The sequence below is a fragment of the Macrosteles quadrilineatus genome, unplaced genomic scaffold (assembly GCF_028750875.1).
Source record: "Macrosteles quadrilineatus isolate MER2022 unplaced genomic scaffold, UCM_ALF_1.0 Scaffold_9__3_contigs__length_116548681, whole genome shotgun sequence".
Lineage (NCBI taxonomy): Eukaryota > Metazoa > Arthropoda > Insecta > Hemiptera > Cicadellidae > Macrosteles > Macrosteles quadrilineatus.
In genome coordinates this window covers 17,442,437-17,470,053 of record NW_026542602.1, presented here as the reverse complement: position 1 = coordinate 17,470,053, position 27,617 = coordinate 17,442,437, and the positions used below count along the sequence as shown (strand labels likewise).

The following is a 27,617-nucleotide window of genomic DNA, read 5'->3' as shown; positions in this document are numbered from 1 at the left end:
TTGAATACAAGTTCTACTCTGTTCCATACTGTTATCTTTTACAAATGAGGAACAAAATACTTGATTGACTATGTATTATATTTTACGTTTTCTTGCAGTACAAGGACGGCGGCATTGCGACGGCACCACGCTACGGCGCAGGCAAAAGCCAGTTCTACACAGAGGCAGACCTAGAGTCTCACGAGCGCATAAGTCAACTGACTCCCGTAAAGCCAATTACCAATTCTGACGACACTGTGTACCTCTGTAACTCAACGTTCTACCAACCGAGCGAGATGTGTCGGGCAGAAGGATGTCCGTTCTTCGGCAATCCTCAAACACAGAACTACTGCTCAAAGTGTTTCCGGGAACAGTTGCAGTGTAAAGAGTCGTAAGTGTAAAGAACTGTTACTGTGTAGGGTTGTAAGTAAACAACTGTTACAGTTTTTAAGTCGTAAGTGTATAGAACTGTTAATGTGTAGAGTAAGTACTGGACCGTTACAGTGTAAAAAGAATGTTTTGAGAACTGTTACAGTGTGTCAAGTCATAAGTGTATAGTACTGATCTAATGTAAAGAGTTATAAATTCAAACAACTAACAGTTTAAAGAGACGTAAGTGTTTCAGTGGATGTTCCGGTGTTGCGGTACGCTGTACCTGATTTTCTGTCAGATTTTGCTGGTGTTTAACCTGTACATAAATCCCTGCTTTATAGCCTATTTATCTGAGAATCTAGTGCAATCGTGGAGACATCATCAGGTTAAATGTAAGAGCATCAAGTTCAAACTAAACTGTGGCTTTTTCAATTATGTTGTACTGAATTAAAATATTATGATTTTAAACAATTTTTTATCAAGAAGAGATTTGAAATAAGTCAATTGTTTTGAACACAAAAGTAAAAATCCCAAGCCACAGTGTTAACACATCAACATGTGTCTTCAACTTGTATGTAGTTTGTTAAAAAAAAAACTACTGACAATATTTATTTAACTTTAATTTTTTTTACCATATCACAGTATTGTCTCTAATATTGTTTTTCATTGCACTAATGATTTTCAGATATATTCATTGTGTCATACAATATTTTGGGATGTTTTTAGTCTGTATATTTTATTGTTTTATTGTTTTTTTATCACCAAATGTGTGATAATGTTCAAAATCTGTTATTTAAAATAAATGTTTTCTTGTTAAATGTTAAACTGTGTTAAGTATATTTTTGTAGTTAAACTAAACATAAATCACTCTGTTGTGTGGGTATTTATTTACTTTGTTATGTGGTAGGTGTGGAGTATGTTAGAAACCTTTGTTGATCCAAAAACTTAAAACTTTGTAGGTCGGATGAAATATCTGTGAGATTTATAATCTCAGGCATAATCAGACCAATAATATGTCATCAACCGTCAGTTGATAATACAGAGTAACAAATCTAAGAAGAAACTTATCGTTTTGCAGCAACTCATGGTCAAGTTTTGGAAGCTGTTTACCATGGCTCATTGCCATTGTGTTTTTCCCACATCAAAATTTGGAAACAAAATTAATCGGTTTGTTAATGAAAAAAATTATTTTTTCACTAATTTTTGCTATTTAAATTTACAACACGTTCACAGACAAAGTACAAACTGTACTATTGCAGTTGTGTTTCAGTACTTCTGTTTACTATGTGTTGAGCCCATACAAATCCCTAGTTCGCTGTTAACATTTGTTTTAGCAACATAATTAGAAACATCCCCATGTTCAATTTGTCGGCAGATTTTTTATCAAAATCGGCATAGTTGATGTGAGCCACAGACAGATTGTGATGATCCAAACTACTAATTTCTGACGAATACACAGACCTTTTTACCAATTCAAACTAATGGAATTACTTGTAAGCTATAGCAACTTTTATGACCCAACTTGGTCAGCAAGAAAAAATAAGGTAGAAAATTGAATTTTAGACACTAGGCATTCTGTGACTAGCTAAGACAACTACATTCTTTTTTAATACAAAATTGGCCATAGCTGGTTCATATAGATAGGATGTCTACATACTTCAGTATCCAATAGTCAATGATAATACCTTGGATTAAACATACTCATAGATTTCTCATCCTCTGGATCTTAAAAGTTTGGCCCCCAACTAACTTGGTCAGTTATTTCTATTTGTTGCATATTTTACAGAATCGTTTTGCATTGCTTAGGTCGACCATCACATTTTTTGTTGCTAGTCAGTAGTGTTGATGTAAATACATGTAAGTACAAGTAGAAGATAAGATCAATTTTTTTCATTTTTCTGGGGCATTAGTTTATGCTGCAAGTAAAAGCAAGCGTATCAAAAAACTGATATCCATAAAAAAAAGTAGGACTACTACTTAATTACGAAATATTTGTTTACTAATTCACTTATTTTTTTACATTAGTGTACGGTAAGATTATTTAGATTATACTTTATACTTTTTTATTAAAGAAAGTATAAAGGTATATTAGGTACACAATACAATGGTATAAGTCAGATAACATGTTGAAGGAATAGCATGCAGTGCTAGTGAATTCATGCTAGACAATTAATTTGTCGCTTGCAAGATGAATGGGTATAAGTCCTTAGCATATTAATATGTACTTACGCTCCTTCATCTTGCAAGTGTCTAATTGTTTATGAATGAGAACCTTTGCATTGAATCAGTGAGTAGTTTCAATGGCGCTATAAATGCACTGTTATGCATGAATGCTATGTCAACGTGTAACCAGTCTTAGGCAAATTTGCCCAATTAGGTAAACTTACTAATGAGTTTAATAATTTTTCATTCTAATGTAAACATTTTCAACAATATTTCCAGTTTAATTTGGTAATAATACATGTGTTTACACCTAAAACATTTCCTACATTGTATTCTGATTACTAAGCAATAGAGCTGTAAGGTGAAAAATAAGTAATATTTTGGAAGTTTTTTTTCTTTTCTGATGGGAAACAAAATTATTCTATACTTAGGATATTGGTTTTATTCTATGTTTTTGCTTGGTTTTATTTCTTTTACTTTAACAGCAAGTATTTGCACTTATTTATAGAATTTAGGATATTGCTTAACTATTGTTTTGCAATTTGTTATTGTTAATGTTGTTGTTTTAGCTTGTACTTTTTTATTTAAATGCTTGGCACTGGACCATGTTTTTAACAAAACGCAACTAAGGCGACTATGAAAAGGCTTAAACTTTTTTTTTATTTCTTATAAATGGAAGTTAACCATATCATCAGGGGTGTATTGGGGCAAGATATACAAGCTTTACAAATTTCAGGAAGGATAAATAAGAAATATTACATTTTGTTTTACTTGATATAAAAAGTTGGTAGCAAAATTCCTGTGTGTATATAGCAACCAGACACAATGCTCACTCCTCTTTGTCCTTGCTTCATCTCACTCCATGCTGTGTTTGAAACATTCCCTGTACAACCACTTCATTAATGTAGATAGGTTAAAAAGTTAAAGAAATAAAAATTACAAGATAAGTTGCAAATGGTTCAAAAGTGATTTTTCTTCAGATTTGCTTGTACCTGGTTGTTCAATCCTTGATACAGTTGTTGAATGTTATTAGTATTTAGATCCCCCACTACAATTGCCTTTGATTTTAATAGAAGTGATATACACTCTTTCTAATCACAAGATGATGAAATGTAGGTGGTTTCGGTTAATGTATTATGTTGCAGCTGATTGACAAGTGGTGCAAGTAGTATCAACTGTAGGGGATAGATTTCTTCCCCTAAAACCACCTACGTTTCTTGTTCGGAGTATAGTACCTCAAACTTGTCTATTGAATTTCGCTTGTTAGAATCACAAACACATTTGATATAATACTTAGCAAATTCGTCCTAGACTACCACTGTCTCTGTAAATTCTAATTTCAATTTTGCTTTGTGTATTGTATATATTAATAAGTGCCATACTCATTTTTATATTACCACTTCCTCCTCTTTGATCCAATTTATAGTTGCATAATAAACACCATATATGTGTAGTTTTAACTATGGTTGTACTGTACATCATAGCTGCAAATGTCTACAGTTGAATATTTTATTGTGTAAGCTGTGTTAAACAATTGTGCCTCTTGATTCAAATATTTTCCTAATATTACAAATGTTTTGTGTAAATTATGTTGTAGCTATCAAAATAATTACAATATTTTTATAGACATGTTCAAATAACCGCTAATTACTATTTTTCTAACTACCTTAGAGAGAGATAGTTTTGAACTGCATATTGTTGGTTTGGCCAGTTACCGTAATCTTGGCATTTGTATGGCAAGGCGTTTTCTGTATATTTGAAACTACTTTTCAATTATTTATGTTTTTCTTTGAAGTTTACAAAACTTTGCTTTGGATTACAATTCAATCTAAAAAATGTCCTCCCTTTCCCTTCTTTTGAGGAATTATTAGGTGGTCCCAGTAGAGTCACAAGTAAGCTTTGTGTTTTCAAATTTTCAGTCAAAAGTTACCAACAAATGACTGCAAGCTGGCATTCTAATGTTAAGTCTTGTTTTCAGGCGTAGAGGTTAGAAAAAAAATTGAAATGGCTGTTATATGAAAAAAAAAATGTAAATTTGCTTTAAATAAAAAAAAACTGTTGACTGTAAAAACTGCTGCTATTATACATATATAATAAAAAATAAAAATACAAACATTTTTTTGTTCACTTTAGTTTGTAACTATTTTTCATTTTTCAATTAACACATATTTTTGAAACAGTTAACAATATTTTCCGCTTTCTTGATAGCGTTTTACTGTAAGGATTTGTCTGACTCCCATAGGTTACAATTTCCATATAGTAAATTTGTGAGAAAATTGGGTTATTTATTTATTTTTCTGTGTTACTTATGTTATTATTGTCTGGGAGTGTATTATAAGGAATTACTGAATTTATATTTTGCAAAATAATACTGCAAAAAATACTTGATACAGTATTTCTGATAACAATTCATCAGAACAACATTACCAGCCTTTCAGCACATGTTTTAGAAACTCAGCTGATTCCTTTTTGTACTTTGCCAGACATTTCATCACTAGGGCCTAAAGTGACTCTTTTCGACCCGAGCTCCGTAAAATAAGCGAATGTTGAAAAGACACTTTTTGCCCGTGTGGTGAACTATATTTTTCGTCATATTGCACCATAATTTGAACAAACTATGTTACAAAACTGAAATAGTTGTCAAAGATAGATAAACCTTTCAAAACTACTTCCAGCTTGTTTTCATTTTAATTTGCTAATGGAAACAAGCAGCTGTTTAGTAAGTGATTCAATCGCTTCCTCTATTACGATTGTGTTAGTGTACTATTATACTACAGTATCAATATGTCAAAATTTTTACAATAAGGCAACAATTAACTACAATCGATTATACAATCGATACATACTTTTGATACAAATTGTTTACAATTGAAATTTACAACTGAGTTGACAACAGCAGATTTTTACTCCCTATGGGCTAAAATTGCTTTTTACTCCCTTGAGTGTAAAAAATGCTACTTCAGACTTGAAACGCATGCATTAAAAACGTTTGTTTTGCTGCAGTATGACGAAAAGATCATTTTCCAGCTGCTATATCCAAGATTGTTTTATTTTACAATAAAATACCGTAAAGTTTCTATAGTGATTTGAAACTGCCAGAGATAGCTTCCAGCTAAAAATGTTCAAAGTTTGTACAGGTCCAGAGTATTAATAAAGTCTACTTAACATTTTACTTATTCTTATTTACAAATCCTTTTCAAACATTAATTTTTACTTTCTCCCCCTATCTATGTAATTAATGCACTACATGAAACTTCAACCATTTCTTAACCGATTTTATCCATTGACGTCTCATTGGAAAGAGCGTGTCGCGTATATTTGCAAACGGGCCTTACATTTTTGAAAAATTCCCTTGGGCTCTGCCCCAGTGGCTTTGTTCCCATGGAAGTTCCCATGTTATCCTTATGAAGAACATAATTGTTTACATTTTGATCAGCTGTATAATTTAATTGCTGTTATTTTTGTTTAAATTCAATGAAACGCATTGAGTACATTTATTTACTATTTGAGTTTGTGTAAACATAACCCCCAAGACGGATCGTGTTAGTATGGTTGTATCTTAAATTTGTGTATTTATCGTTAGCATGATTGTAATTTAAATTTGTGCATTTATCGTTGTTTTGTGTAGCTATAATTTGTTTATTTGTTGTTTTTTTTTTTCTAATGCCTCCGACGCGACAACAACGAAACATAGACAGGAGGCGTAATCGTGATAACGACCGCAACTACAGAACAGTGGCGCGTAATAGGCTTAACTCATCACAGTCAGCACCTGACCCTGGACAATCTCAACTATTAGGTTACAAATGCGCCCTAACACTACCTCAAAACGACTTTTCGTTCTCAATTGGCCCCCTTTTAATGACCTGTGTTGCCTGTATAGCGAGGCATTTTGAGAAGGAGAAAACCGGCCGGAATGCTTTAGGTTTATCAATAACGAAGATAAACATGGTCTGAGTTACACACCGGTAATCTTTGAGTTGACTCTTTTTAAACACATTGTAAATATGACTGTTATTCGTTTTGAAATAACTCCTGTAATACTTTGCAATTGCTCGAATTCGAGCAACATGTACACTAGTACTAGCCTATAGTATATGGAGAAAGTATTGTTTACATTTATGTACCTTTTTGTTTTCAAGTTATTAAAGAACATGCTCTATATATTTTTCTTGGTAGTCATGAAAGAAAAAGCTAAGCAGCATATGAATTCTTTTATAATATTTGAAAAATGTACAAACAAACAAAAAAGAAAAGCCACCAGCCATTGTTTTCTAACATGATAGTCTTATTAATCTTTTGAGTATAAACTCCATTTAAAAAAATATTTGTACAGAAAACATTTTCTACTTAAACAAACTTCATGATATCTACTGTTACTGGTTTATTTGACAAAAATGTGGAGTAATATGAAGACTATTTTGAAAAGGGAATTAAATAACTTCTTGATCAGCATTGTACGTGTTATTAAATTTACGGAAAGCAAATAAAATAAACGTCTTATAACACTTAAAACATATATTTACGCTTATACTGTTACTCACAAGACGGTAAATATACAAAGAAGATGGTAAGTGGTGATCGATTTCGATTGGACACTCCAATCATCATCAGACCCAATAGGCGAATGTAGTTTGTCGCCTATTGGGTCAAAATCGATCACCACTTACCATCTTTTTTGTATATGTACCGTCTTGTGAGTAACAGTATAAGCGTAAATATATGTTTTAAGTGTTTTAGACGTTTCTTTTATTTACTTTCCGTAAAAGGGAATTGTCATCTATATTTGAACAAAATCATAAATTTGTCTAATGGTAGCCTATATTTCATTTCTAAGACTTACTCCTTTTGACACATAAAAAAATTGCCATTTCCATGAATTCTAGTAAAAAAACAACAAATAAATTTATGATTAAAATTAAAAACAAATTAATTACTACACATTCTGATCACTTAAGAACTTATCTATGTATATACATAATAGGTTTTTCTTAAAAGGTTTTTCTTATTTTTTATTTATTAGTATAGATTAGATAATCTATATAAATAAAATTAGAGTTTTGTCTGTACATTGCTTAGAATAATGAACTTTTTGGTTATTTTTACATTTCATAGGTCAGAGAAACCGAATCAAACCTTATCTCAATTTCTGTCTGTCTGTCTGTCAGTCTGTCTGTCTGTCTATCTGTCATTCTCTTGGTAACGCTAAAATACGCACTTTATTACAACTACTCCTCAATAACTATAGCACTGTCCCGCCTGAAACTTATTTTCCAAATACTATACATATATGAGATGGTTTTAGACGTATTTCATCGAATATGAGACAGTTAGATATTTAACAGTAAACCCTTGAAAATCAAGTTTTTGTCGATTTTTGACGTGGAATTTCTGGAAGCCCATGTTAACCTTATGAGAAATGAAATTATTGAATCTTAACAGCTGTTTCAATTAAACAAGTTGGTTCTGTTCTGTGATGTTCAATAGCATTAAAGTTACAAGGATTACCAACAGGGTGCAGCACTAGCACTATTATTTCTTTTACATTTATGACAACAGCTAATTTGCAACCTGGAGGCGAGTGAGCGTAGCGAACGAGCTAACCTGAAGGCAAGTGAGCGTAGCGAACGAGCTAACCTGAAGGAAAGTGAGCGCAGCGAACGAGCTCCAACATACAGGTGAGTGAGCGTAGCGAACGAACTTCAACCAGGACGTGATTGAGCCATGCAAACGAGATCAGATAGTAAAAATAAAAGTAAGCCTACCGTTATAGGATCGACCGGCAGACACAGAGGTAATTTAACCTTTTATTGATTGTCATACCGATCCGGAACAACAAAAAACAACATAAAATGAAGCTATGTATAATAGTTTGGCCAGCATATCTTAAAATATGCAAACCAACTGCTGTTCTTTATATAAGAAGGTTTCAACTGAATATTATAAGATCCCCGTGCGTAGAACGGGTACACAGCTAGTGTTAATTAAAATAAAACATTCCTGTAAGACACACACACTTTTCTAGGATACATCCATGTGAACAGAAGCAAGATGACATCAAGTAAACTGATGCTAGTGAACAGGCGCGTGAAACAAGCAAACCCAACTGCAACAGACAATTATAACGTTAAAAAACATATGCCTTTGAAACAGAAACGTAAATTGGGTTTATTTTAAATGGTTTGTTACAACAGGAGGGGGTAAGACGGTAGCTCAGTCCGTAGTGCCACGAACTTTGGGCCCAAGGCAGAGATGTCGTGGGTTTGGATCCTAATACCTGCCACTTCTTTTTATCAGTACAGTTTACCTTTGTACTGTACCCGCGAGTCCCCTGTTTTGCTGGATACGTTCGCCGCACTGGCCCATGTGGACGGACAAACGCAAGACTAAAAGAGGCCCGCCAACCTTATAAAAAAAGTTCAATACGTCAAGAGCATCTAGCATCTGAGAACTAGTGGAGTAGTGTCTAAAACTTAACTGTGGAGAATTAATGTCCAAGTCTTAGGCTCAGTAGTTGAAACTAGTAAAGTTAACTTTTACAGTAAAAAAAAAAACATTTAATTAAAATTTTAGAATTAATATTCGGGAAGTACAATACAGAATAGAAGAATTATACCCTTAAATGGTAATTGTCCTGCTTACAAACATAAAGTAAACATTTTTTAAATACACTCTTTACAATTTCTTGATTTACTTTGTTCCCTGGATTGCCAGTGCCTGAATTGGAAACTTACTAGAGGGTCGACCTGCCCAGACGTTTTCACCAACTTACCAGCGGGGAACATTAATACTACTGTTCTCTTTCCCCTTTGTCGGACCAAAAAGCCCTCTTGACTTGTTTTTGGTCGATAGCAATAACACCATGAGTGGTACCAAACAGCACCAGACGAAGATTATTAGAAGCTTTAACTCATCTAATGTCAACTACTTCAAATTAGCATTATAGTATATACTGGAATTAGTACTGCAATTTCATTGATTTTGACGTATTTTTTTCCACTTTCCTAAATGCCATGGAAGTTTGTTTTCAGAAATAGGTCGTTGGGCCTGAGGCATTGGGGTACCGCAAGAAATCAGCAGTGAAATGGTACAATACTGAACTTTCTCAAATGTGCATGGAAGCCAAGAAGTTGTATGACTTTTGGCAGTGGGCACTGAATTATAATGTATTGGTCGATGTTATGAAGCGAAGATACACTGAAGCCAAAACCAGATATAAGAAAGCTCTTGAGCAAGCTAAATTAAAATTTAATGCGGAATCGATTGCTTCAGCACTGAACCAGTGGAAAAGGGCTTGGGAGCTAATAAACAAGTCTAAGTGCAGAGTGACATCCCATTCGATTGACTCGCTGACACCCCAGATCTTTAATGACTTCTTTGACCTCTCCTCGGTAGATTACATCTGTAACCGAGGCGTCCCAGCTGTTCGAGAAGCCTACTGTCAACGGTCTTCGAACTTTCACGCTTAGACCAGTGTCAAGTGACAAAGTGGCTAAAATAGTGAAAAATATGAAAAGCAATAAGAGCCGTGATATCTGTGATATCAGTTGTGACCTTGTCAAGGTAGTGCTTCCTGAAATTATCTGTTGGTGATCAAAGTTGACACTGTTACTGACAAATAAGTTAACTCACCCAGAATGTCTAAGAAGTTAACTCTAGATTTCAGAACCAAACGCTCTGTTGGTGGGGCAGCTAGTTGAATGTGGATGGTGGCATCAGATTCATTTCTAAACAAAAAATATATTTTTAAAAAACTATCCTAAATATTAATAGGCAAACATGTTTCGTGAAAACCTTTTTTCTCTGCTCGTGTGCAATGCAGAGAAAATCTACGCATACTGTTAGAAATATATTTTGCTGTAGATGTGTAGAATCCCTTTATAAATTAAAATAGACTAAAAAATATGCACAAAAAATGAATTTAAAATTTAAAAAAATTTACATGGGCCTTATGGTTTGCCATGCTGGTGACGAAATATAAACAGAAAATCAAAACCAATGGAAGATGTTCTAATCACATGTTTTATTTACAGAGTGGGGTTAAAATAGAGAAGTCTGCACATTACATATTTTTGGTTGAGTTTTCGACCACTGGATGTCCTGTAGTTGAAATTAATAAGAAATATGATATGCGTCTAATTTATTTAGCCATACTCAATGTTTCATGAAAAAGAAACTAGGAATAATTATTTGTTTTCCTACTACTAAATATTTTATATCCAGTTTTGGTCTACTAAAATGATTATTTTCAAATGGAAACCAACAGGAAAACAGAACTAATATCTTAGGATTTGTAGAGGTGCGATTTCTCCAATACAAAGAATGTCAGTTTGGTGAGTCGATAGCGTCACAGACTTCGGGTCCAAGGCTGCCGCTACTTTTTATCAGTACAGTTCAACCTTGTACTGTACTGGCTCACCCTTTGCTTTGCTGGATACTGTAAAGAAAAAAATAAACGTTCTTTACTTACTTATTACTTCAAAATATACTCTTTACATTAATTGATCATTCCATCACTAAAATCGCCTCACACCTTTATGTAATGCAATTTGGCTATTCCATATAGGTGTGAGTACAACAAAAAGTTGCCCCCTGGTGGGGTTTCAATGAATTTAATTTAGTTGATCAGACAACTGAGGACCAATCACAGAGCCGGCAGTGGAAGTAAGATGTTGTATTGAGCCCTGATAATTGTGTATCCCAGAAGTCCGATTTATGGACCGTTGAGAGGTCTGATATGTCCTCCTGAAAGTGCTTTCAATAATCTTAAACGTAACACTTCTTAAGATGCAATAAAAAGTATATCAAATATTCTGAATGCAAAATTACACTCTTTGTTGAAACTTTGTTAAAACATTGGTTTTGACTCTGAAATATTGAAACGATTATGCGAAATATTGATGAACCAATATATAATAAATTATGTGTCAATTGACTACTTAATGATACTGTACTTTATTGCAATTGTTCGGTTAAGCCGATTACCTTGAAAAGATTAACACAGGAGAATTAATAAAATTGATGAAAGAATAAGCTTTGTGTATTATCACTATAAATAATACAAATATTACAAATAATCAATATTAATATTCAAGTTTCTGCTAAAATTAATAATATTCAAGTTTCAGCTATAATTAATAATATTCTAATTTCTACTAATTACACTTCAATTTAATGTGAGAGAGTATTGATTGTGGTCTTTTTGACTTTCTTTCCTGAAATATTGACAGCAGAGCCTCGGGAACCTAGGTTTAATTTATTCAATCTGTTTTAGGCTATTAGGCTTCCCAAAGTATGGTATTTACTTACAACTGGCCAGTTGATCTTATGTGCAAAGGGGCTATTCGTAGATCTGTGTACAGCACACTTTGTTGCTCAGTAGCAAACTGGACCAAAACGACTACTGAGTCGTTTGTTTAATTTAAGTTAAAAGTATGATTTTTATGGCGTTAATGGAAGCCTACCTTGTAGCCTGTATTGACACCTAACCTTCAACCGGGACAATGCTCTGATTGAAACCTGAATTTGCACCCAATCAAATACTCTCAGTGATCTCTTTATGTATTTTTGAAGTGATTTCAAACCCAAATATTAAAGCAAGAACAAATTGTAACAGTTTTACGTGACAGACAGCTGATTACCCTAACAATATAATTTGAATTTAAGCACGAAACTAATATGAAATTTAACTGGTATAAAAATTTACCCAAATTATTAATATAACAATATCTACAAATGTATCACAGTATGTATTTTAAAATAAGTAAATGGCAATAATTCTAAAGCAATGTGACTGAATTTACACACTAAGACATGAAACCTGCAAGAAACATGATTAAACAAATATGAATGTGGACAGATTGGCTTCTCCTAATGATATAAATACAATTTACACAAAACATTTACTTACATACACAGAAGACAATTTTGACGACACATAAACATATAATTACGACACTGTACTTGGGATAGGCTCTACGAAAATGGTCAAATCTGACGAATTTTGCCGGTCGACGTCGAACTTAAAGACTCGTTTTGTTTCAATTCGTAATTTAGTAAATGCTGTTTCACGGTTTTAGATATCAATGCACTCCGGAGATCGAACAATTGATTCGTTGACGAAATACACGTTACGACTACCAAAAGTGATTTTTGCAAATTGAAAAGGAGAATTTAAAGATTTCCGTACATCGCGGCTCAGAGCTTGGTCCCAAGTGACCGTTAGAAAAAGACGTCCGCACAAGTCAGCAAATTGGTGTTCCTCCGCGCTCACGTGATTGGCCGTTGTTGGTCCTTGCCTTCGCGCGTTTTCAGTTTGATTTGAATTTTCATTTGGTCATTCATTTTGAATCGGTACATGATGCCCCCTTGCCAAAAAAATTGGCCCGAGCGACCACAAGGTCCGCAAGAAGACTTCGTCCAACCCGGGACAATTTTCAAACCGGCGGCGCGACGCGACGCTTGTGACGGCGGAGAGACGTTTACACAACAGTTTCACATTTACACAGTTACAATTTACATACATTTAAACACGAAACAATTTCTTCACATTTACATTTTTTTGAATAATACTCATATAATAAATATTCAATATTAATATTTTCAAAGTGTGAAAAACATGCTGGGAAAAATTTTATTTTAAAACAATTTTTTTTTCATTTTTTCTTATTTCTATTTTTTTTTTTTTTAACATTTATTTTCTCTTTTTTTTTCCATTTTCCATTTTTTTTTTTTTTTTTCATTTCATTTGTTTGCCTTATTTCTATTTGTACTGAGGGCGAGAGCGATTTGAGATGGGAGAGCTGACAATACCTGACACCAAAGTGTCTCACAAATTACCACTTACATCTACTCCACACGAGTGGTGAAAAACGCGCACGCTTAACCACACTGTAGAATTACCTAGCACTCAATGAAGCAGACAGCAGCAGTTCATTCATGGTTCACTATCGGCGATCAGCTGTTGGCGATAGAGTGGGGCGGGTGGGGTGGGGAGTAGGTCATCGACTCGTGTGTGGCGCCGAGTGTGGTCATCGAGATGTGGCGCACCAGCTGTTTGAAACCTGTACTTGATAGGTGTACGTTGTCTGGCTTCCCATTTCGATACTTCTTGTTGTATAATGATAGATTCATTGGTGCGAATGGTGGGAATAGTTTATGGAATTTTATTGATTGAATGGATGGAGGATTATTTAAAGACTGGATAAAAATATTTAAGGATTTAATTTTGGGTTGAATATGGGGGGTATGTAAAGTGGGAGGGAGGGTGGTAATGTAGATGGTTTTGTTGTGGGATTTCAGTAAACGGATAATTGTCTTTATATTGATTTTGGTTTTCTCTGGGGCAATGGATTTGAAAATGTCATTAATTCCAATGAAAATTATGCATGTGGGTTTTAGCACTGACACTTGGTTTCTGATAGCGCACTTGAGATCTTGAGTAGTCCATCCGCCGTGAGCAACACTGTGTTCAATCGACCATTGTTGTGTAGTTGATTGTTGTCCGCCGCCCACTCTGACCAGCCTGACCCCTTGCGAGTCTCCCAAAACACTCACAGCGACGGGTGACATTTCTCTTCACACTATTCACTGTTGGAGAAAAAAATGGTTTGGTGTTACCGCCTTAAAATTAACAATATTGTGTTAAAAAAAAAACGAGTCGGTACCCCCTCAAACAAACGTAGGCATTAACAACAATGATTTTTTTTTCTAATCTCTCGAATAATACTTTTTTATCTGACATACATGAACTACTTTCGCAATGGATGGGTCCCGATTCAGACGGATTTTTACATTTACCTGATTTAATACTTTAATTACAGTATACGGTCCATCCCAGGTATGAGTTAGCTTATGACTGATTTTATTTGCTTTGTTACTAGGCGTATATTTTTTGTATAATACCAGATCACCTTCAGTATATGGAGACGGTTTTCTATTTTTATTGTATCTCTCCTTTATCTTTTGATGAGCTTTCTTAGAGTGTTCTAATATTTTACTCACTCTATCCTCGGCTGTTTCAGTCGAGCATTCATCGCCAAGGTCCCAGTGTAGTTTGAGTGAATGGTTTAACTCTCTACCAAGGAATGCATAAGCTGGAGTCACACCTGTAGTTTCGTGTAATGCAGAGTTCAATCCCATACAAAGGAAAGGTATATTTTCGTCCCATTTCTTTTGGGTTTGAGAATGATAGATTTTGAGTATCATTTTGAGATTTCTATTTAATCTCTCGGATTGATTTGAATTAGGCCTAGCCACTGATGTAGTTATGTGTTTCACCCCTAAACCAAATAAAAAACTCCTAAACATTTCGGACTTGAAAATGGATGCATTGTCCGATACAATGGTTTCTGGCAACCCATGTTGTGAAAAAATCTTATCCTTTAACGCATTAATTATTGTCTTTGAATCTGCTTTTCTCATTGGAATAATCCAGCTGAACTTAGAGAATGAATCAATACATACAAAAGCATAAGCATTTCCTGAAACAGATCTTACTAGTGGACCAAACATATCAATGTGGAGTCGTTCAAAACATTTCTGGGGTGGTTTTGAGTTCATCAAACCTATCTGTAAATTCTGGGCTGGTTTCGAGAGTTGACATAGTTCACATGAACGTACGTAATTTTTTACGTCGTTAAAAACTCCATCCCATGTAAAATTCTTTATTAGGCGTGCTGTAGTCTTTTTTATGCCCCAATGAGAGTGAATGGATATGTCGTGGAAATATTTCATCATCATAACACGCATTGAACTAGGTACCACAATCTTTGGGGAACATTTGATGTTTCTCTGGAATCTTAGAATGCCCTTTTTTATACAATAATGAGGTACAGTTATACCATTCTCCAGATCAGTGATGATTTTACCTAGGGTTTCATCTTCCCTCTGCTTATCACTGAGTGATTCGAACGTTTCTGGAAAATGTTGTAAAAAACAAACTTGATCAGGTTTTGGAGTATTGTTTTGTTTTATAGCTTCCTCAGGTTCGAACATTCGACTCAGAGTATCACTCACAATGTTTTGGGTGCCCCTACAATGTTCGATCTTGGCAAAAGGAAATTGTGAGAGTCGTAGTTTCCATCTAGCTAACATTCCGACACTTTTATCGCAACCCATCACATACGTAATAGCCATGCAGTCAGTTTTAATGACAAATGGTCTGTCTGCCAAATAATCTTTAAATTTTTCTAAACCAAAAAGTACGGCAGCAAACTCCTTTAAATACATGCTATATCTAAGTTGGTTGTTTGAGAAAGTACGACTCGCAAACGCTATGGGGACAGCTCTACCATCTCTGATCTGTTCAAGGACACATCCGACGGAAAATTCGCTTGCATCACACGACAGAACGAAGGGCTGCCTCCAATCGGGCAAATGCAACACCTTAGGCGAAGACAAACACTCCTTCAATTTATTGAAACTTTCTTCCTGTTCTTTACCCCATTTAAAACGGACACCTTTCCTCCTTAGCATATTGAGTGGACGACTAACACTGGAAAAATCAGGAATGAATTTCCCGTAATACGCTGCCATTCCCAAAAATCGTTGAACTGCTTTTAAATTTCGTGGTCGCGGGAAGTTACTAATCACCTCGGCTTTGGTTTCGTCGACATAACATTTTCCGTCTTTGATGACGTGTGACAAAAATCGAATGCCGCGTTTCGCTAAAGTGACCTTGCTTGGTTTCACAGTCAATCCGGCCTCCCGCAATCGTTGTAAAACTTGTTTCAGATCGCGATAGTGTGTCTCTGGATCAGGACTATAAATACAAAGATCATCTACAAAATTGACGACGCACTTGAATTTCAAATCTCCTAACACCTCGTCGACAATTCTGCCTAGCACCTGACTACCTATTTTAATACCCTGGGGACAAGTTCGTGGTTGGTACAATGCGTACCCTACATTGAAAGCTGCGTATTTTCGACTGTTAGGATGTAACAAACACTGATAGTAACTGTTGTTCAAATCGAGCGTAGTAAAATATTTAGCACCTTTAAAATATTGAAAAATTTTATCAACTTCGGGCTGCGGAAAACTATCCATTTCGATGTATTTGTTTAGCTCCTTGTAATTGACAACTAGCCTATACTTACCAGCTTCTTTCTTTGGACGTAGAAATGCACTAGAACTGAATTCAGAAACACTTTTCTCAATGACACCTTGATCTAATAACTCTTGTATTGTCTCTCTCATTATAACCATCTTATCTGGTGGTAAATGATAAGGTCTCTGACGAAACGGAACGATGTTATCGCTGAACTTGATTTTATACGGTTCTGTTTTCGCTGTGCCTATTCTATTTGATATGACGTCGTTAAAGCTGTATAATAAATCGTCAAATTTTGTTTTCTGTTCAGGAGTGAGGGGAGAATCGCCTAAATCTTGTTTTTCGCAACGCGGAATCTCATCGTCGCCTACTAAACAAAGAGAGTGTTCGTTGTCAGCAAAGTTGAATTTTATTATTGACTTATTCAAATCTATGGACATCCTTGTGAAAGTCATGAAGTCATAACCCAAAATCATTTTGAACGGCAGTTGATTCACAACCCAAAATTCGTAGTTCCAGGAAAAATCGCCTAACTTCAAATGAATTGTAGCTTCGTATCTGACGGTGATTTTGTGCTGTGACGCAGTACCCATAGAATGACTTACCTTATTTACATTTGACACCAGTTGTTTATCTTTCAACATATTGAATAATTCTTTACTAATTAATGACCTACTACTACCAGAGTCGATCAAAGCAATGCATTTTAATGAGCTGTCGAACGTAACATGCGCAAATGGCAACTTACCACTTAAATCTACGGCTTCCATTTTGTTTTTGTTGGGGATGGTCGCGAGTTTTGTATGACACCGGGCCCCCTCGTCGATGTCATTTACCAGTTTAAAGAGCTCCTACAGTTTCTGGCTAAATGTCCTTCCTGATTGCAACGAAAACATTTTATGATTCTTTCGGCGGGTCTATTCCTAAGATCGTTGGAGTCGTTACGACGGGGAAAAGGTTGTCGGGGTCTCTGAGAAGGAATAATTTGGGGTGGGGGTGTGTGAAATTGTGGTGTGAAAATCGTCGGTCCAAAATATCGAGTTTCCGCCCTGACGGCACTTGTGACTCTTGTAGCTAGTCTACGAAGTTCTTGAATTGTGTGTGGCCTAGAATCGAACGAAAAATGAGACTTTGTTTCCGGCCTACATTTATTCAGCGCTATTTCTATGACGTCGTTTTCAGACAAGTTTGTTTTAAGAGCAAACGCAGTAGATAATAAATGTTCACAATAATCTGAGAAAGTTTCTTCGATGCGTTGTGGACGATCTAACTCTATTGACTCTATTTCTCTTCGTCGCATTGATGGGATAAATCTGTCTAGAATTTCGACGTGCAAATTATTCCACCCTGATTGAGCACTTACGGACTCAATCCATAACTGAAACAACTGACCTTTGACCTTTGGTAAGAGCAACTTAATTATTTCATTGTCGTGGGACGGAGATACGTTAAAAATCGGCATTAAATCTTTAAGGAATGTAACCAACTCAAATTCATTCGATGCATCGACGTCCTTCAACTTCCTCAAAAGTTCCATTATTACAATAGAATCTGTTTTTGACAATCCCTGATGAACGAAGTTACCCTGCAATTGATTCGCCGGTACTGGAGCTACGAAACGAATTTGTTCGTGGTTCGCTGCACGAGGAGACGATGTGAAATTCGAAGACATTGCATTGTTTTCAACCCTTGGTTCAATCGCGCGAATTGACGATCGTCGATCTCGAAAGGTTCCCTCATCAATCGTGACATATTCTGTTGCGGTCGAATCAAAAGTGAGATGCGAACGTGAGTGCACAGCTTGTTCCAACACGTCATTATCTAAATCCAACAAACAATCACTGTTCGACATGTTCAAATCGCCGACTACATTGTTCGCAATACGCTCTACTTCTTCTCCTACAAATGTGACGTGACCAGCGCGGAACGAATCGGTGGGGGGGGGAGAGACATGATTGCTACGAACGTTTCCTGTTTCTGCGTGTGACGCACCAACCCTACCGGACACAAGCCCTTCGTCTGACACATGACGCCTGCTTGCCATCCTCTGAGCCCTATCGCTTGCCGTAGTTACGTAATTGGGACCGTACAATTGACGTCTCATTTTGAATTGCAAAGTTTTTTTTTTTTGAAATCAAATTCGCAAAAATGCAATCGACCTCAGTTTTATAAATTCACAAAATGTTTCAATTTCCCCTATAAATAAATATAAACAATCACGGACAAATATACACAGATAATAAATAACCAAGTAAACACTGCAATATGAACGGGTATAATCTGTCTTAAAGATAACAAGTGACAAGATAACAAGATTCTGAGGGTCAATATCAATCTTATCTATGCCAATCTGTCCGTAGAAGAGCCAATCTGCCTTGTTACCAGACCTCTCAATATTAGTGCTATCACTTTTTGTAAAGAAAAAAATAAACGTTCTTTACTTACTTATTACTTCAAAATATACTCTTTACATTAATTGATCATTCCATCACTAAAATCGCCTCACACCTTTATGTAATGCAATTTGGCTATTCCATATAGGTGTGAGTACAACAAAAAGTTGCCCCCTGGTGGGGTTTCAATGAATTTAATTTAGTTGATCAGACAACTGAGGACCAATCACAGAGCCGGCAGTGGAAGTAAGATGTTGTATTGAGCCCTGATAATTGTGTATCCCAGAAGTCCGATTTATGGACCGTTGAGAGGTCTGATATGTCCTCCTGAAAGTGCTTTCAATAATCTTAAACGTAACACTTCTTAAGATGCAATAAAAAGTATATCAAATATTCTGAATGCAAAATTACACTCTTTGTTGAAACTTTGTTAAAACATTGGTTTTGACTCTGAAATATTGAAACGATTATGCGAAATATTGATGAACCAATATATAATAAATTATGTGTCAATTGACTACTTAATGATACTGTACTTTATTGCAATTGTTCGGTTAAGCCGATTACCTTGAAAAGATTAACACAGGAGAATTAATAAAATTGATGAAAGAATAAGCTTTGTGTATTATCACTATAAATAATACAAATATTACAAATAATCAATATTAATATTCAAGTTTCTGCTAAAATTAATAATATTCAAGTTTCAGCTATAATTAATAATATTCTAATTTCTACTAATTACACTTCAATTTAATGTGAGAGAGTATTGATTGTGGTCTTTTTGACTTTCCTTCCTGAAATATTGACAGCAGAGCCTCGGGAACCTAGGTTTAATTTATTCAATCTGTTTTAGGCTATTAGGCTTCCCAAAGTATGGTATTTACTTACAACTGGCCAGTTGATCTTATGTGCAAAGGGGCTATTCGTAGATCTGTGTACAGCACACTTTGTTGCTCAGTAGCAAACTGGACCAAAACGACTACTGAGTCGTTTGTTTAATTTAAGTTAAAAGTATGATTTTTATGGCGTTAATGGAAGCCTACCTTGTAGCCTGTATTGACACCTAACCTTCAACCGGGACAATGCTCTGATTGAAACCTGAATTTGCACCCAATCAAATACTCTCAGTGATCTCTTTATGTATTTTTGAAGTGATTTCAAACCCAAATATTAAAGCAAGAACAAATTGTAACAGTTTTACGTGACAGACAGCTGATTACCCTAACAAGATAATTTGAATTTAAGCACGAAACTAATATGAAATTTAACTGGTATAAAAATTTACCCAAATTATTAATATAACAATATCTACAAATGTATCACAGTATGTATTTTAAAATAAGTAAATGGCAATAATTCTAAAGCAATGTGACTGAATTTACACACTAAGACATGAAACCTGCAAGAAACATGATTAAACAAATATGAATGTGGACAGATTGGCTTCTCCTAATGATATAAATACAATTTACACAAAACATTTACTTACATACACAGAAGACAATTTTGACGACACATAAACATATAATTACGACACTGTACTTGGGATAGGCTCTACGAAAATGGTCAAATCTGACGAATTTTGCCGGTCGACGTCGAACTTAAAGACTCGTTTTGTTTCAATTCGTAATTTAGTAAATGCTGTTTCACGGTTTTAGATATCAATGCACTCCGGAGATCGAACAATTGATTCGTTGACGAAATACACGTTACGACTACCAAAAGTGATTTTTGCAAATTGAAAAGGAGAATTTAAAGATTTCCGTACATCGCGGCTCAGAGCTTGGTCCCAAGTGACCGTTAGAAAAAGACGTCCGCACAAGTCAGCAAATTGGTGTTCCTCCGCGCTCACGTGATTGGCCGTTGTTGGTCCTTGCCTTCGCGCGTTTTCAGTTTGATTTGAATTTTCATTTGGTCATTCATTTTGAATCGGTACAATACGTTCCACGCACAGATCCAGCCTATGTGGACGGGCAAATGCAAGGTTAAAAGAGGCCACCAACCTCTTTAAAAAAGTTCTCTTCATTTGAGAGCCCTATCCTTGTTTTGTTTGCTAGATGGATAAACTACAGCTTAAGGTGGATCTAAACTCCTGGGTGAAGGCATTATAACTTATTAGCTTTGTACGACTACATACCAGGATTATTAAGGTAAAGATTACTGAAGGATGAGTGTTCAATAGATCATGGGATATTTTACTCTACACTTACTTCACTTCTTACGATCATCTGCAGAACAGTCTAACATAGCTAAAACTTATAAATGAATGTTAAAATTTCAACCCGAGCCTCCAGGGCAGAAGTCCTATACTGTAATCAGATTATCAGGTTTAAATCAGATAATCATTACACATCAGATGTGACCTTACATTTTTTTATTCTGTTATACATATAATAATAATTAGTTTATTTTTATAAAGTTCTACTATAAACCAAATAGATTAGTCTCATCAGTCACTTCAATGATGATATAAACCTACTGGAGTTAAAATGAGTTGTTTCATATATATCTGAACTTAACTTTTGTAAAAATAAATTTTAAAAAGTGATTACGGTACCGTTTCAATCTGCCCCATATAACTTTAACTTCTTGCTGGTCGCAGGATTGTAGACACTCACATTTCTTGTACATGTTTGATCTTTTCCTTGTTTTTGTTTGGTTTTTATTCCCTAAAAATAGTTAGCAGCATCTTATTATCCTATGCTTAGGAAAGATGTCAAAAGAACAATGAAAATGAAAGCTCCATTTCACAGACTATAAATAATAATAATATCCATGTTCCGCCATTGTTGCATTAACACAGCGTTGTTATTGTGATAATGTACAGATCTGACTATCAGATGTCCTAGCATTTATTATACAATGTCAAACAACTTTATACATATAAGTTAATCTTTACCTTCTCCCCCTACACATAGTGTATGAACTAAAGAGAAAGTATTGTTTTAGTAAAAACTCGAGTTTTTGGTGGAAATATCTGTTTTGGGTCTCCCTGAACCCCAAAAAGTGGTTTTTGTATTTGTGGATGTGTACAGAGCTACAGCCTAACCCTGTGGTCCAAACAACATTTTGGTTTGCGGCACGAATATTAGAACATAAACCGGTATGGATCATAAACACAAACACATGACGTAACTGGCCTGAATCCAATACTAATAACACTAATATATGGTTTAGACATTTCCATTTAAGTAATTTTAAATAATGTTTAGGCTGGCCACTCACAGAACCGGGCTGGGCAGGGCGCGACAGGGGATTTTGCCCTGGGGCGTATTGTGCGACGGGAATTGTACGGGCGCTTATGGAGCGCCACACACAGGACCAGGCGAGGCAGGGTGTGGATAAGACGCCCGAGGGCAAAATGCGAAGCTATCCAAGATTATACCCAAGGCAAGTCGCTGCCGGGCAAAACTTTCTACGCATGCACGGTCACGTGATTTATTCTCTCACAGGCTAACTTTGATATGGATTATTTTACAGCTGATACAATGTATGGCTACTGATGATCCATACATGTAAGGCAAGATTTATATGACTGTACAGTGCTATTACTACAGTGGGGGTTGAATAACTAATAACTCAATCTTGGTTTTAACACTGAGGAAATAGAGGACCAACATACAAGTACATTCCTTACGAAGCCGCTTCTCTGGAGGTATGACTGTTGGTATTTTGTTTTTCTATTCTGCTCTCAACTTTTAAGTCATATGTCAAAATTGACATCCGACAATAATTTAAAAATTTTGCTGAGTCGGCTCGAAGCTCAGAAATAAAACTTCCTATATTTCTTTCAGGTCTATGGGGGCTAAATTTTTCACTTTTCGTGCCACGCCTCGTTCGGTGTGTGTCAGCAGCACGAAAGTGCAAGTCTGGCATCTTGTAGTCCTGCCCCGCCCTAGCTATTACCATAGGTCTCATGGCAAGACCTGGACCCATGTCCGATTTACTTTTTCGTTTTGAGGTGTCCAGAGGCCAGAAACACCATCCGCTCAAATTCATATATATGTCCGTTAGCACGTTAACTCAAGCAAAAATGATCCGATTTTGATGTAATGTGGTATAAATATGTTAACCTACATTTATTTGAACGAGTTCGCGAACCAGCACGATCGGACTATGTGAACAGGGGTTTATGGGAGGTTTTATGGAGATAAACAAAAAAATTGCAATTTCTTTCCAAACCATTTTGTAGAACTTAAAAAAACAAATAATTTAGTATATTGAACCGTTTTTGTATGCCTAATGGTTACGGAAAAAAATAGAAAAAAAGTTTAAATTTAAAATTACAATGTTATTGTTTTGGAGAATAAATTAACTGTTGCAGCTTGCTTGTCTATGGACATATTTTAATAGAATTTGGAAAATTTGTTTACCGGTACTTCATACTAGCTATCAATATTTAAATAAAAAACAAACGTTATGTCTTCCCTGTAGCAGCAAACTTAATAATAATTAATAATATTTAAATAGGAAATAAATCTGACAATTTCAAGGGAATAATTTAGTGTAATTCCAGCCAGATAGATGGAAATTTGTTTAGTCTGCAGGTTTTTGGGCAGGGAATTTTTTTTTTTTTTATACAGTAGACTCCCTCTTATCCGGACACCTTTTAACCGGACATTGGTTTAACCGGACTACACTCGGCGGAAAAGAGGGAGTCTACTGTAATGGTGATTTCCCCATAAAACTCATAAATCAGATTTTCATAAAACAGCTCAAACAATTTTGATTCAAATTTAGAATTATGGTCCTTTTAACAAATCCTCTTAACAAAATTGTACAACCCCAAGTATCTAAAAATGATGGTTCTCCAAACACTATTTTTATGTTTGTGATTTTACCCACAAAATATCAAAGTAACTCCCACTGCTTACCCATTATAAGGGTTTTTTGACAAGCTAATGGGAGAAAGTATGTGTCAGTTCCCTGCTACCATTTATTTTAATCCGAATTAAATCCATCTGTTCCAAACTTTTGCTAAACTGAACAACGTATGATCCCATCGATTAGTTCAGAATAGAAAGAGCTTTTTTTTCAAAAAAAATCTCATCTTTAATTGTAAAAGATTTAACACTGTGCTTAATATAGTTACACCTTTAATTTAGGCAGTCCAAAACAATTTGAGCTACACTATACAGATTTTAAAGAAAAGCCATAGGACTGATTTAATAGTTTTTATGGGACACAAAGTTTGGCTAGCTTATATGAGAAAATTTAGAGTCCTGGTTTAAAGGTCATACAAAATAAAATAATATCAAAAATATTATGTCTTCAGTAAACTTTTAAACTATCCCAATAATAAATATTATGGTGACTGTAGGCTACATTTTTTCAGTTTTAAATTCCTTTTTAAATATAACCAACAGGGGACTTACTGAAATCGTCATCTATACACTGAAGTCCTTTCAGGTCACAATACCTGGAGTTATCTGTAATCAATAAAATAATTGACACATTGACAGAGTTGGTTATGCATAAATACCTTCATCGATTTCACTTTAACAACCTTCATGTAAAGGTGTTGGTAATGCTATTTATGACGATTTCTAGGAACAAGTTGATGTTAGATCACTTCAAACTTCACTAAAAAAGCCAATAATTGTTGTGTAACTTGTGTACATATTTAAACTGAGTATGAATGCAAATGATTGACCAGAACCATAAAATGACTTATCAGTGGCAAGATTTACCAGTGACATTGAAGGACAATGGCATCATAGGATTTGAACGAATAGTGATCTGGCTTCTATGGGGACATAAAATTAAATCGGTCCTGGGTCTGGGTCTTACTGTACCTCCTATCTATTTGTACTGACTATAAATTTTTGCGTTAGCCCAGACTTGTTTTAATACCTATGAGTCTGAATTTATGGAGTTTTTTCCAAAACATACATATTGGTGAATTCTCGTAACGACTGTTATTTATTAAGGCTGACTTCTCAAAAGGTTCTGAATTGCTTCGTGATTTAGAAAAAAGGTGTGTTACTGAGGTTGTTTTGAATGAAATTGTCATGTTTAAAGGTTTAGTTTAATAAAACAGCACTTTCAAGGGGACTTTTAAGGTGCCCTTGTAGTTGGAGGTGTGGTGTAAACGAGGATCTACTATATCTATTTAAAATAGCTGTAAGTTTGATTTAAAAACGAAATATAGATTAATGCTACCTGACCTGGTGTTGGTAGCAGGTGATGATGACAGCCACACACAGACAGCTGATGTTGAGCTAGACAAGCCGTCTGACAGCTGCTGCGACTGTACACTGGGTAACCTTGGACACTTCTCTCCCCCTCCACCACACACCCTCTTGAAACATTACATAAGGGGCTCTTAAAGAAAGTATCGAAGTGTATTAAATGCACATGATCAATGTATCCATGCCAGAAAAGGTTTGATTTTGTTTTGGACAGGAAGAGCAGGCTTACATGTACAGTGGGCGAGGAAAATTAACCAATTTTCAGCATGGTTTGTAATGATGAACATTTCATTATTTATTATGCATTGGTTTGTTTATTTTAGAATAGTTTTTGATGTTACCTATTGTATTTGTTACTTAATGGTACAATAAATCTCTTGAATCTCTTGACTCATACATTTCCTTGTTTAGTTTTAAAGTAAGTTTGTAAAGACGTGTGCAACTACACCTCTCAATACTGATGTTCTCAGAAGTTCTGCTGCCTAAACAAGATTCTCATGGAAATACTGAGAGGTTTTAATTGTGAAAACCCCAACACCTGAGAGTGTTTATGATATGTTTTATACATAATTCTAAAACTAAAAATTAATTGTTAAAACTTTTTTATAAACGCCTGTATAAAATCATAAACATACAAGATTGTATGGATACCTCTGTTCAGTAGAGAGCTCTCTTGCTGAAATGTCCACCACAGTTTCTCTCACACTGTAGAGCAACCTTAGAGAGCTGTCAGGGTCTAAGACTGGGGCTTTGCTGTTTAGAAACATCACTTCTTTGACATCGTGAATAAACACCTACAAAACACTTGAGTAGCAGCAGGTGTTATGGATATGGAAAAATACTGCTAAGAAATGTATTCTTTAGTTAGTTACAATGTTAAATCATGTTATACTTAACTCTAAACTGACAAAATAAGCTGGAAATTCCTTTAGTGGAGGAATTTCTATACAGAGAGATATCTTGTTACTGTGAACCTACAGCTCACAGGTAGCTCCAAATCACCATTTTTCGGCATTATCTTTCAGGTCAAAACCATTGGTGATTGGCGGGATTAGAACCTTGTGCCTTTAGGAGGGAAGGCATGGACTCCAACCACTAGACACACTCAGAAATGCAATAATACCTAGATGTAATCAATCGTAAACTACAAGTTTATAAAGAGAAAAAAGTTGATTTGATTTATCAGTAGTCAAAAATCCATGTTAACAGCCGACTACAAACATTCTGTTGCGTTTGCTCAGAGCTCTTTCTTCAAATTTAATTTTTTGAATCAATCGCTCTCAACAAGAGAACAGATAATAAAAATCAGAGTTTGTTACAAAATACAATAGCAGTTCTTTTTATTCACATGGCCCAAACATTAGGTGGCTTTAAGATCTGCATCAACTAAATCCTCGCAGATTTTAGAAAAGCATTATAATTTTGATCCTATGCTGTGAACAAATTAGGTTTTTAAATATACAAAACAATAGGACTAGATCTTTTCTAATAATTTCAGTAGACAACAACACACTTTGTGTAGTTTTTAGTGAATGTGCTGTAGCTTTGTTATTGACTAAGATCAGTTGTTTCATTAGCCAGGACATTTTATTATATAATCCCAATGTAGCTGAGCTGGGCCCAGTTTTAAGCCATCAAATATCCCCGTCACAGCAAACCTGCAGACTAAGCGAATTTCCATTTGCCTGAACTGATATACATAATTAAATCTATTTAAATAACATTATAGGTTAAACGAGTACCTATAGGTTTGCTGCTACATAAAACCCCGTCTCCATCGCCCGATCATGCTGGCTCACAAACTCATTCAAGTTTATCCCGCCTTACACCTTCAAACCAAATTTCACCAAAATCAAACAAAAATTACTCAAGTTATCGCATTCACGGACACAATATATATATAGGCTATAGATATATATATATATATATATGTACATATATAAAAATTTGAACGAATAGTGTTTTTGGCCTCTAGGGAAATCAAAATTAAAAAGTAAATTGGTCCCGGGCTCAAGTCTTACCATGAGTCCTATGGTAATAGCTACTTCCCTGTAGGGAAATTCGGTAAAAGCTACTGAATTTTCTAAGTACAGAATCAGTGACTTTCTGATTGTTAGGTGAACCCTAAACACTAAACAGTAAATACCCAGCCCAGCTATATCATTCTAAGGCATACAAATTTCTCTGTTTTAAATATACCAGCTGATGTAAACATTGCATATTTGTATGTTTATGCTATTAGTGTCCTATTTTTAGGTTAGAATGGTGTTGAAAATGTATTGTGTTAGGGGAATACGGTGATTAAATATGTAAAAAAGTGTGTTGAATAATTTCAATTTGTATACAAAACTAAAAAGCAGTAATTGCTGCTATGGTCCCCTAGTAAAATAGAAAACTTACCTGAACTGGGAAATTTACAGAAAAGTGCAGAGCAGCATCTTTTGCAAATTGGCTGACTGACAT

The 27,617-nt window shown here is 35.1% G+C and overlaps 2 protein-coding genes across 4 annotated transcripts in view; one reads left to right on the top strand and one right to left on the bottom strand.

The window, feature by feature from the left end:
• The window catches only part of LOC129003041 (OTU domain-containing protein 7B-like), a 48,400-nt gene extending 45,397 nt beyond the window's left edge, over positions 1-3,003 (top strand). For 2 of the 3 annotated variants that reach the window (XM_054431246.1, XM_054431245.1), the window contains exon 11: positions 99-3,003. In XM_054431246.1, the coding sequence (XP_054287221.1) occupies positions 99-374 (276 nt within the window). In that variant the 3' untranslated portion in view covers positions 375-3,003. The remainder of the gene's footprint in view (positions 1-98) is intronic. The other variant, XR_008491610.1, reaches the window with a different exon arrangement.
• Positions 2,925-27,617, bottom strand: LOC129003265 (pickpocket protein 11-like). The gene is made up of 8 exons (XM_054431557.1): positions 27,555-27,617; positions 25,806-25,948; positions 25,131-25,264; positions 24,339-24,392; positions 21,521-21,632; positions 10,147-10,241; positions 8,532-8,620; positions 2,925-3,397 (listed from the first exon to the last, which is right to left on the bottom strand). The coding sequence occupies exons 1-8, from the start codon at positions 27,615-27,617 to the stop codon at positions 3,365-3,367; spliced, it is 723 nt and encodes a 240-aa protein (XP_054287532.1). The 3' UTR covers positions 2,925-3,364.